We start from the raw sequence: 12,646 nt of genomic DNA, 5'->3' as shown, positions 1-12,646 counted from the left end.
TGCAACAACAAAGCATGGACACCCATCACCAATGCATGTCCACTACACATACCCACACAGATCCCCAAACCAAATATCACACAATGTCCTAAACAAGAATGTAAGCACTGGGGTACAGGGTCACCCACCCATTGCACACCATGGCACACACAGATGCAATAATCATGCCTTTACACCCCTGCAGGACGCCTACCCAGCGTTACTGGACAGGAGGGTCCAGACATGTCCACTCCCCCGACAGAAGAGGCCCACAGTGATGACAGCAGGTTTGTCCAACTGAATCTAGATGACCAACCCGGCCCATTTGGGACCTCAGGACAGTCGGTTGCCCTCACACAGTCACAGGCCACTACAGAGCCTCCCCCCTCAGGAAACACCAGCACAGCACCCACCCAGTGGGCCAATGCCTCTGTCCCAAGGACACATCAAGCAGCAGTGTGTCCACCACTACAGGGAACCCAGGCTAACCCACCAACCCAAGAACAGGAGGGACCTGGGGGCAGTGGCAGTGGTCACACGGTTCAGGGAACAGAGGCCCAGAAAAACGGGAGAACTGGGAGGTCTTCTGTGCGACAGTGGGAGGACAGGCCCAGGGAACCCTCTCTCCACGAGGCCCTCTCCAACATCATGGGAGCATACCATCATTCCTAGGAGACGATAGCAACGGTACTGGCCAAGTTTCAGGAGACCCAGCAGCTGCAGGAGGAACAGTAATTGGGGTTCAGGGAGGAACTCAAGTCCATCAACACAACCCTGTGCACCATTGTACGGGTGCTGAAGGACCTCATGAACACCAGGAGGGACACTGTGGCAAAACAAGGGGCCCCTGACACTAGACTGGTTGATGAACTGCCCACCAGCTCCGCGGTCGCTAGTGGACAGGAGGCACCGCAACAGGACCACGACACCAGCACCCCACCCCCTGCAGATGGAGAACCACCCCGCAAGCGGTCCCTGAGATCCAGGACAGAGACAGAGAACAATGCCAAGACCCCCGCCAAGAAATGAGACCACCCTGAATGTCATCCTTCTGTCCCACTTTGTCACCCTGTCCATCCTTAAACTGCTCTAGCTCCACTTCCTATGCCCCTTTGGACAATGCACCTGTGAGACAAATAACTTGACTCTGCCATGGACATTCCTCCACCATCACCCTTGCCCATTTTACAACCCCCTCCACTATTTAGCACTTAAATAAACACCCTTGAATCACAAAACAATCTGGAGTCAGTCTTTGCTTTCACAAATGTGTATTTGCAATAACTGAGGGAAATAGCAATGTCCATTGTATTGTCAACATACCTATGTCACATAGCTCTAGTCCATGAGGTAACATAGCAGAGGTCACACAGTGGAACCCACATCTGTGAAATCGAAAGGGAAAGTGACAAATTAGGGTCCATACACTGGGTGAATGTGACAGACAGATGATAGGTTGAACAATTTTATCTGATGTAGGAGGCAGTGATGTCTTCTTACCTGTGTCTCACTGGAAGTATTGCTGGATCACGGTGTTTCTGTTGTCTATGTCCTCTTCTTGTGCCTCCTCTTCTTCACTGTCCACAGTTTCCACAGCTGCCACAAGACCTCCTTCTGGACCAGCCTCCTGCAGAAAAGGTACCTGTTGTCGCAAAGCCAAGATGTGCAGCATACAGCAGGCCATGATGATCTGGCACACCTTCTTTGGTGAGTAGTATAGGGAACCACCTGTCATATGGAGGCACCAGAACCTGGCCTTCAGGAGGCCGAAGGTCCTCTCTATAACCATCCTAGTTCGCCCATGTACCTCATTGTAGCATTCCTCTGCCCTTGTCCTGGGATTCCTCATTGGGGTCAGTAGCCATGACAGGTTGGGGTAGCCAGAGTCACCTGGAAATGTCGAGGGACAACTGTTAGACACACACTAACCATTAGGGACAACCCCAGACACAGACAACTATTCACAATGTATAGGGTCCTTGTCCTCACCTAATAGCCACACACGGTGCCTCTGGAGTTGCCCGATCACATAAGGGATGCTGCTATTCCTCAGAATGTAAGAGTCATGCACTGAGCCAGGAAATTTGGCATTCACATGGGAGATGAACTGGTCAGCCACACACACCATCTGCACATTCATCAAATGGTAGCTCTTCCGGTTTCTGTACACTTGTTCACTCCTGTGGGGGGGTACAAAGGCCACATGTGTCCCATCAATGGCACCTATGATGTTGGGGATTTGTCCCAGGGCATAGAAGTCACCTTTCACTGTAGGCAAATACTCCACCTGAGGGAAAACGATGTAGCTCTGCATGTGTTTCAGCAGGGCAGACAACACTCTGGACAACACGTTGGAGAACATAGGCTGGGACATCTCCGATGCTATGGCCACTGTTCTATGAAAAGACCCACTTGCCAGGAAATTGAGTACTGACAGGACCTGCACTAGAGGGGGGATTCCTGTGGGATGGCGGATAGCTGACATCAGGTCTGGCTCCAACTGGGCACACAGTTCCTGGATTGTGGCACGATCAAGTCTGTAGGTGTCAATTACATGTCGCTCTTCCATTGTTGACAGGTCTACCAGCGGTCTGTACACTGGAGGATGCCGCCATCTCATCACTTGCCCCAGCGGACGTGCTCTATGGAGGAGAACAGCGAGCAGAGGGTCAGCCAACACTGAGGTACTAAAACAACAACTTTATTGCACACATTTGTCAATCCGCTATGTGCCTGTCTTAGTGTGTATGCAAGGCCTAGATATGTATGACGCATTTAAAAATAATGCCATGTGGCCCCCTGAAATGGCAGCTGCCTGACCTGTAATATGGGACAAGGAGATATGAGGTAACTGCGCAGGCGTACACCGTCGCGGTAGGCGTTCAAAGACCGCGGCGCAATCCAGCATTGGTTAACATTGGACCCTATAGGTCCCAGGAGCCAATGACGATGTACGCAGGCGGTGACAGTACGCACCCCGCGGACGTGACCGCCATTTTCTCTCTGTTCACTCACTTGATACCTGATCTTCAACAGGAGAGGACCTACAATGCAAGTGCTGGTGTGACCTCAGTCTAGAAGCAACGATGGCTCATGTGTCTGGGGAAAGGGCCCCTGCCTTCACATCAGAGGAGTTCGATAAACTAGTGGATGGGGTCCTCCCCCAGTACACACTAATCTACGGTCCTTCAGTCAAACAGGTGAGTACACAGTGAGCATGCTGTATGGGCAATGCCTGTTTGGAGTGGTGTGGATGGGAGATAGGGGGAGGATGAGGCGTGCATGATCCGACGGTGAGTGTATGTGCATCAGGGCAAGGGTGGGAACGTGGGCCAATGACTGTGACGGTCCGGACGATTAATGTTGTACCTTTTCCCCTGTACTATTCCTGTAGGTCAGCGCCCACCAGAAGAAGGATATTTGGCGTGCCATCTCCAAGGATGTCCAGACCCTGGTGGTCCACCACAGACGAAGAACCCACTGCCATAAAAGATGGGAGGACATTTGCCACTGTAGCAAGAAGACGGCGGAGGCGCAGCTGGGGATGGTCTCCCAACGTGGGAGGGGTGCCCGTCGCACCATGACCCCCGTGATATTCCGGATCCTGGCGGTGGCGTATCCGGAGTTGGATGGGCGCTTGAGGGCATCACAGCAGCCACAAGGGGGTGAGTACAGTCACATCCATCTGACTCTGCGCGCATTGAAGGTGTCTGGGTGTGGTAGGTGGGCTGTGGGTTCCCCTAGGCTAGGGAGAGCCTTGTATTCAAGGACCCTTTGTGAGGCAGGCTAAGTGACACCCCAAACCCACCAGTAGTAAGAGCCATCTACACCTAGTCAGGCTCCTGTGACTTCCATGTGTGCAGCAATTGGGCATAGGCCATGTACCCCATGTCCCTGTGAGGAATTAGGGAACTCTAAGTGAATGGCGTAATGTAGAAGGCTGCTGTGTCTTTAGTGTCTGCCAACGGTAGCAGTATTGCATGTACTGAACATTTCTTTCTACTTTCTTTCCCCCCTTTTTGTGGTCTCCCTGTTCTTGTGTGCATTAGCATCATCAGGCGGAGGAGCTGTGCCACCGGAGCAGGAGGGAGCTGCATCCCACATGGCACTGGAGGGTGACTCTACGGAGTCAGAATTCACCAGTGGGACGGAGTGCAAGGGTAGCTCCACGGCGGGGCAGGAGCAGAAACCAGCTACACCGACTCCTCCTCTGATGGGAGCTCCCTTGCGGTGGTGGGCCCCTCTGTGCATCTACAGGTACAGCCACCACCCCCCCTACCAGCATCGCCCTCCCAGCAGCCCCTCAGCGTGTGCCCCATGGCCGTTCACCCAGGAGTGTGGCATCTCCTTCGCCCCAGGCACCTCAGCCCCTGCCCCAGTCAGCCCTGCTGCCCTCAGTGATGAGGCCATTGACCTCCTCAGATCTCTCACTGTTGGGCAGTCTACCATTCTGAATGCCATCCAGGGTCTAGAGAGGCAGTTGCAACAGACAAATGCATACCTGGAGGGCATTCATTCTGGCCAGGCAGCCGAAGAACAAGCATTTCAGACTCTGGCCTCAGCACTGATGGCAGCCATTGTCCCTGTTTCCAACCTCCCCCCTCCATCTTTCTCCACCCAGACCCAATCCCCAGTACCTCAGCCTATCCCAAGCACACCATCAGACCAGCATGAACACACCTCAACACACAAGGGTAGCTCTGGCAAACATAAGCACCACACATCCCACAGGCACTCACACAAGCATCATATCCATGCACATATACCAACATCTACTGCCTCCACTGTGTCCCCCTCCTCCACGTCTCCCTCCTCCCTCCCTGTCTTGTCTCCACTCACACCTGCATGCACTACATCCTCAGCCACTACCTCTATCACCAGCACGCCCATCACCACACACCGCTCACGTGCAATCACCACCCCACTACCATTCACATATCCCCTGTGTCCTCTACTAGTGTGTCTGTGAGCCCTCCTCACAAACTACACAAACGCAGGCACACACCCACCCATCAGCCATCTACCTCACGACAGCCTCCAGCCCATGCACCTTCACCCAAAGTTAGCAAACGAACACCTCCTACAACCACTACCTCTTCCTCCACTCCCAAACCCCCTCCATCTACCCGTCCCAGTGTGTCTAAAAAACTTTTCCTGTCAAACCTTGACCTCTTCCCTTCACCTCCCCCACCACTTCCGTCCCCTAGGGCCCACCTTTCCAGGTCCCAACCCAGCACCTTAGCCACCACATCACCTGGCACAGTTGTGCCAGCAGTAACCGGATTCTGGAGTGCGCCAAGCAGCAGGGCTGCCAGTGTCCCAAGGAGTGAGGCCAAGGACATTCCCCGACCCCCAAAACAGAAGAAGTTTCCCACATCCCGGAGGGAGAAGGCCAAAACACCTGCCACCAAGGGCTCAGCCAGGACAACAGTTAGGAGTGGCAAGACAGCTGTACCACCATCCAAGGTGGCGAAGGGCCTGAAAAAAAAAGGCAAGTCAATGTCGCCGCCAACCTGCACGGCGGACAAGACCACCACCGGCACCGCCACATGCACCGCTGCCACATGCACCGCCGCCATGGGCACCGCCGCCAGCACCCAAGATACTGAGCCCTTCACCTGCACCGCAGACACTGTGCTGTTCAGCAGGACCAAGGTCAGTGAGCCCGCCACCAGCACTGCCACTCATGACACTGCCGCCAGCACCAAGTTCATTGAGCCAACCACCAGCACTGCCGCACAGGACACCGCCGCCAGCACCAAGGTCAGTGAGCCCCCCACCAGCACCGCGGCACAGGACACCGCCGCCAGCACCAAGGTCAGTGAGCCCCCCACCAGCACCGCCGCTCATGACACAATCGTTAGCACCGAGGTCAGTGAGCCCCCCACCAGCACTGCTGCCCAATGAGCGCCGCAAGCATCGCCGCTACCGAGCCCGCCGCCAGCACCACCAGCGGCCACGCCACATCCTGAGCCAGTGGCACCACCACAGACATGGCTGCCATCCCCAGTGGTCATTTGTACAAGGCTGGTGGTCAGCTCCAGGGGCCTGGCCAGCTTGCAGTTTGCACCACCGTCAGTGGAGTGTCACATCCACTACCTCTGTCCTTGGCAGGATGAAGCACTCTGGGCACAAAGCCCCCTCCAGAACCAGTGGAGACTGTTATCCACTTGAGAGATTGTGGCTTTGCACTCCCCAGGATAAAGCATTGTGCAAACCACCCACTGGAGAGACTTGAGAGACTGTGGCTTTGCACTCCCCAGGATAAAGCAGTGGGCAAACCACCCACTGGAGAGACTTGAGAGACTGTGGCTTTGCACTCCCCAGGATAAATCAGTGCGCAAACCACCCACTGGAGAGACTTGAGAGACTGTGGCTTTGCACTCTCCAGGAAAAAGCAGTGGGCAAACCACCCACTCGAGAGACTTGAGAGACTGGGGCTTTGCACTCCCCAGGATAAAACAGTGGGCAAACCACCCACTGGAGAGACTTGAGAGACTGTGGCTTTGCACTCCCCAGGATACATCAATGGGCATGGAGTCCCCTCGTGGATCTGGCGTCGTGCACTCATCTGGCTGAGGTGCCCCCCCTTCCATTCCCCCTGAGATGCCTGTGTTTTTTTCGATCTGATGCCCCTGCAGTGTTCTCTCCGTTTCGATCGGGTATCTTGTGTGGGCCTCACCCATGCATTTTGGGCCCAGTGGTCCACGGACTATATTGGTGCAGTACCTGGACTTTAATTCTTGGTGTATATATTTGTTTATAGTGCATATACATTTTTGAATAATGGATTTTACATGATTACAATTGTTCAACTCATTTCCTTTTGTCCTTGCGTTCTTCCAGGAAGGGTTGGGGGTGTAAATGTAATGTTTCAGCATATATTGGTGTGTGTGTTGTTGTGGGTGAGGGTGGGGGTGGGGGTGTTGCGTGTTGCGTGTTGCGTGTGTGTGACTCTCTCTTTTCCCTCCCCCCTCACATGTGTCATAGGTGCAGTACTCGGAGTGTTAAAGTGGCTGTCTATGTTGGCGGTTTCCGCCATGGTCCTAATTCAATTTTTTTTCCCGCAGGCCTGTTGGCGGTTTTACCGCCGCTTTACCACCGACTGCCAGGGTTGTAATGAGCGCCTAGATGCCTTGAGTTGGGAGGAACGCAGCTGTGGCAAAACAATGCGGAGTAACCTCACTTCTACTCGTGGTGAGTGATGCTCACTGAATGGGCTTAACAGAGAGGAGGCCTCAACATATGAGAAGTCGACAAGGTCTGAAACAGGCGGTGAACGAAGGGCACGACGGGCATCCACTTCTGGACCCTAAAACTGGCACTGTGACTTACCAGTGAGAGCGAGGGCCGCCGGCCTGTGGGAGATGTTGTGAGGGTCGGGGACTGCATTGGATAGGGCCTCTCGCTGGACCAACTATTGGGACTGGAATACCGATCTCTCAGGTCAGGCACACTGCAAGTGGGCGAGACCATGGGCTGCACAATGAGCAAACACTTGGAATGCACCGGGACGATAACCCCAGGGAATTATGTGCCGCCCACAGCAATAGACACTCCAATGGATAAATTGGAGGTTATATTACAGGAAATTAGAGAATCACAGCTGGCAATAGCACAAATACTAGGCTCTATCAATATGGAACTTGGTATCCTAAAAGATGATAAAAAAAACTAACAGACAGACTAAAACAAATGGAAACAGATGTTGCTGCCTTCCTCCTGCCCACAAAGAAAGTGAGAACGCAATTCATCATCTACAACAACAGGTGGAAGCCTTGCGAGAGAGAGTCGAAGATGCAGAAGGAAGATCACGCCATAATAATATCCATATAGTTGGCCTTCCGGAGGGAAAAGAAGGGCGAGATATGTAGAGACATGGCTGAAAACGATAGAAATGGATGGGCTATCGACTCACTTCACGTTAGAGAGAGCAGACCGAGTCCCTGGTAGGAGGCCTCCACCAGGGGCGCCACCCCGCCCAGGTGTTGAACTACAGGGATCGTGATGCCCTGCTGCAAGCAGCGAGAGAAACGGACCCGATCATCGTAGATAATGCTCGTGTATTCTTATACCCAGACTACACTTTGGCAGTCCAGAGGCATAGAGCTTCCTTCCAGTCAGTAAGAAGGCAACTACGAGCTGAGGGGCTATCATATGCCCTACTTTTTCCGGCCCAATTGCACATCACACAAAACCAAAAAGCTAATTTTTTTGAAACACCTGAATTGGCGCGTAACTGGCTGGACACGACTTTCCTGCACTCGAGCCACAAAGAACAAAGTGATACCCTGTTGCCGAAATATGCCCGCCGGCTCCACAAAGATAGGCAAGCCCGACAACACCCAACATGAAGAAATACTGGATCAACATTGTCGCAAGTATTGGGAAGTCAGAGAGCAGCAATACGGTTAGCATACTCCATACAAAGAGAAGGATCTCCTCCTCCCAGCATTGCCTCCTCTGTGGACAGCACTGTAGTGTCCAACTCAGAAGGAAGCATAGCATTATTCCTTTCCATTACTCCACAGACGGCGCATGAGCTCTAAGGAAATGACTGTGTGAGAGTGATCTCCTGTTTGGTTATTCCCAAGAGCTAAAGTAAAGGCTCTGTGGAGTATTACTGGTCGCCCATCCAGACCAGAAAGTAACTCAGAGCAGACAGACCTGGATTTGACACATCGCCTCATTACGAGAGTAAATTTGCGGCTGGTAAATGGAGGAAGGACCAGCTGTGAAAATGGAGCACTGATGTGCATGGGTGGAGGGTGTTCCCCGCCGCTGTTAGATTAGTCCTCACCTCCTGTGGAGATTATAACTCCGACAAAAAGTGGTGGGCCCGGACGGTAGATCTCTGTGATTCCTATATTGTATGGGAGAAACTGCCAATCACAGAAGAGACACACATAGCAAATATCTTGTACAACCCCCATAGCGTAGGCTTGGTTGTTTACATTATAATGGTTATAAACTGGTTACGTTCCAATTATGTAATGGTTTGGCGGAGACAGTTTTGGCTCTGCCTAGTATTGTGCACAGATGGGAGAAATGGTTATTATATCAATGTTAAGACATCAGCACATGTATTACAAAAAATACGTATAGAGAACAGCAGGTGAGTATGGATTGGGAAGGGAATAGCACACTAATGATATATCATGTTGTCAGCATGTGATTACAACATTATCACTTGGAATGTACGTGGAATAGGGTCTATACACAAACGGCACAGAATATTGACCCAATTAAACCGCCATAAAGCACACATAGTATACCTACAGGAAACACATCTTACCACCCATGAGGCGGGGAAACTCCGCAAAAAATGGAGGGGGCGTCTGCTCCACAATTCGTCCTCTGTGTTCGCTCGTGGGGCGTCTATATGGATGTGATCTGGTGTCCTTTTCGAAGTACTAGACACAAAAGTATATAAAGATGGCAGATACACTTTGGTCAGAGGTAACTTAGGTGGGAAGCCTGTGGTACTGGGAAGTCTTTATGCCCCAAACAGTGGTCAGGATGCTTTCCTAGAACACCTATCAAGTGTCCTCTCGCAGTGGGTGCACATACCCTGGATCCTGGGAGGGCATTATAATGCAGTATTAGATACATCCCTTGACCGCCCTACCCCACCCATTGTCAGGCACAAATGCGCAGAGACATGCGGAGGCACTACGGAATTGATTACAAGGCTGGGCTCTCACTGTCATATGGCGGGCGAGAAATGTGGGGATGTGGGAGTACTCCTTCTACTCACACCCACACAAAGTGCATGTACGACTCGATCGTATCTTATGCACCAATACACTACAGACCCAGATGACTCATGCTACATACCTAGGTAAAACACTATCAGATCATAATCCAGTAGAATTGACAGTGAACAGGGAAAGGGCCTTCACACCGATTTCAATGTGGCGATTACAACCACTGCTCCTTGAGGATGCAATGTTGAAAGAGGAAATAGCTCAAATAATAACAAACTTCTTTATTGACAACACAGGAACTGCGTCCTCTCCAATGGTAGAATGGGAGGCATTCAAGGTGGTAATAAGAGGAGCGATGATGGGAGCAATGACGGGAGCACAAGCTGTTATACTAACAGAGTTAAAACAAGTAAAAGACAGATTTGGACCCCTAGAAAGGGAAGCAGTGCTTCAGACCCCCCAGGCCCAGATGCTGCAAGACGCCAGGGCCGAGCACGCAGAACTCCTTGAACGACTACGAAAGGTAGATTATACAACCTATAAGGAATGGGCACACAGTGATGGGGGTAAGGCAGGCGCGCTTTTGGCACACCTTATAAAAGACAAGCTGTCTCCCACTCCTATACTACATATTTATACACCACAACTTACTAGTATAAACACACAGGTGGAGATTAACACGGCGTTTCGAAACTACTACTCAATCCTTTATTCTGCTCCACCAGCACTAGATCAGGTACAGCTCAGTTCCTTCCTATCTGACATTATCCTACCGGCACTCAATGACACTGCCAAGGAAATCCTAGGAGCACAGATAACAAAAGGGGAGATCCACAAGGCCATTAAGGACATGGCTCGTAATAAATCACCAGGATCAGATGGCCTCCCGACCTAATTTTATTCCTTATATAGCTCAAAACTGGCCCCTCAATTGGAAAAATTATACCAAGCCTCAATGGCTGTTGGTCACCTCTCTGATGCAACAAAACAGGCAATAGTGACCTTGCTTCTAAAACCTGGCAAACTTTCAACAGATATGTCGCCCTCTAGGCCCTTATCATTACTGACCACAGAATATAAAATACTAGCTAAATTGTTAGCACCGAGACTCCTCCCCTTCATAGGCACCTTGATCCATACAGATCAATGTGGATTCATACCAGCTTGTGATACCGCCTTAAATATACGACAACTATAACATATTATGCATTATACAAGAGAGAGATATTCCCAAGCGGGTTGTCTTTCCCTGGATCTTCGCCAGGCATTTGATACCTTAAATTGGGATTATATGTTCGAAGTACTGGAGCAATTTGGGCTCCCTCATAACTATATATGCTGGGTATGACTGTTATACACTGATCCCACAGCAAGAGCACGCACTGGGCAGAACATTTCAAACTCCTACCGTATTTATAGAGTTACTAGGCAGGGATGCCCACTGTCGCCCCTGCTGTTCATCTTGGCAGCAGAACCCCTAGCGCACTGACTCCGATGAAACGCCAAGTTGTGGGGAATTGAAATAAGCAATGAAGTGCACTCAATATCACTGTATGCTGACAACATTATACTATATGTGAAAGATATACACCACAACCTAAAATCTGCTGCGCAGATATTCCCCAATTTTGCACCATTGTCAGGACTAGAGAATAACTATAATAAATCCATAGCATTCTCGTTTTGTAAAATGGACATGGGTGACACACTTACCTTTGGTGATAAACCACTATGGGGGGCCATGGACACTTTCCGATACCTAGGAATCCAAATATATCGAACCCCATTGGATCTGTTAGAGGGCAACCTACAGAGAGCGATGGCTTCGCTTAAATCGCAGATCCAGTTCTGGATGACACTACCACTGTCCACTGCGGGCCGACTAGCGCTGGCAAAGATGGTGATGCTGCCCCGTATCTTGTACTATTTTATGAACCTACTGGTGAGGGTACATGATACCTATTTTAAAACACTCCATTCTATGTTGGTGGACCTCGTCTGGGGGAAGGGGAGATGCCGGATTAGCTTAGTAAAACTACAAATGCCAGCGGACTAGGGAGGCTAGGTGCGCTAAAGTTTAAAACCTATTGTGTGGCAGGCCAACTTCAATGGCTTGCATGCTGGTTGGCTGGACGAAATTTGCATGAGATAGAGTTCACCCAATCAAGGTTAGACAGGGGCTGCCTGCACTCGCTGATCTATCCCGGATCCCATCCCCCGAGGAGCTGCCACTTTTGTTGCAAGTAGTCCTGCAGTACTGGAAGTTTCCTCTCAGATACACCGCCGACACGATTCCCTATGCCTCAAATATTCCGCTGCTGGGGCTACCCATGAATGTTGGAATACTGTCTCAAAGTAGGATACAGGGGTGGACTCAGGAGGGAGTAGATACTATTGGGATGCTATTCAAGGACCATCATTTACTTGCACATATGGATTTCATTCATTGACACAACTTGTCTACCTCACTATTTTTGCTATACGCAAACATAGTACACTATATCACAGACCACTTGGCCCCAGATGGTATAGAGCCCCCAACGCACAATTTCATTCATACATTGTACATTGAAGGGCATTGGAGACACCTAATCAAATGGCTTTATAGAGGGCTTAGAGTACATTTAAAAAAGCCCCTAACACCCATAAGAACTAAATGGGGGGCAGACATGTGCAGGGAACTCTCCGATAAAGAGTGGTCTTCCATTCTGGAGTACCCAAAACAGGTATCCCGAAGTACGAGGTTTAAGTTCATACAATATACCATATTACACAGAGCGTATCTTACACCACACAGACTACACATACTATTCCCAACGCTCTTGCCGGCATGTCCAAGTTGTGGGGAGGACAATGCAGAACTACTGCATATGCTTTGGAGCTGCCCTAGTATCTCTCAATACTGGCACAACGTGGGTACCATATTAGAGAAGGTGACGGGAAGCTGTGTCTGGAGGACA

General features: G+C 50.8%; 1 protein-coding gene across 1 annotated transcript in view; it reads left to right on the top strand.

Annotated features, from left to right (window-relative positions):
• Window positions 1–12,646, top strand: part of GFRAL (GDNF family receptor alpha like) — a 436,092-nt gene that overhangs the window by 134,931 nt on the left and 288,515 nt on the right. Inside the window, exons 2-3 of the mRNA XM_069236626.1 lie at window positions 9,983–10,252; window positions 10,412–10,543. Coding sequence (XP_069092727.1) covers window positions 9,983–10,252; window positions 10,412–10,543 — 402 coding nt within the window. The remainder of the gene's footprint in view (window positions 1–9,982; window positions 10,253–10,411; window positions 10,544–12,646) is intronic.

The sequence above is a fragment of the Pleurodeles waltl genome, chromosome 5 (genome assembly GCF_031143425.1).
Source record: "Pleurodeles waltl isolate 20211129_DDA chromosome 5, aPleWal1.hap1.20221129, whole genome shotgun sequence".
In the NCBI taxonomy this organism is placed as follows: domain Eukaryota; kingdom Metazoa; phylum Chordata; class Amphibia; order Caudata; family Salamandridae; genus Pleurodeles; species Pleurodeles waltl.
The sequence above is the reverse complement of the archived record's forward strand: the minus strand, read 5'-3'. Positions and strand labels throughout refer to the sequence as shown.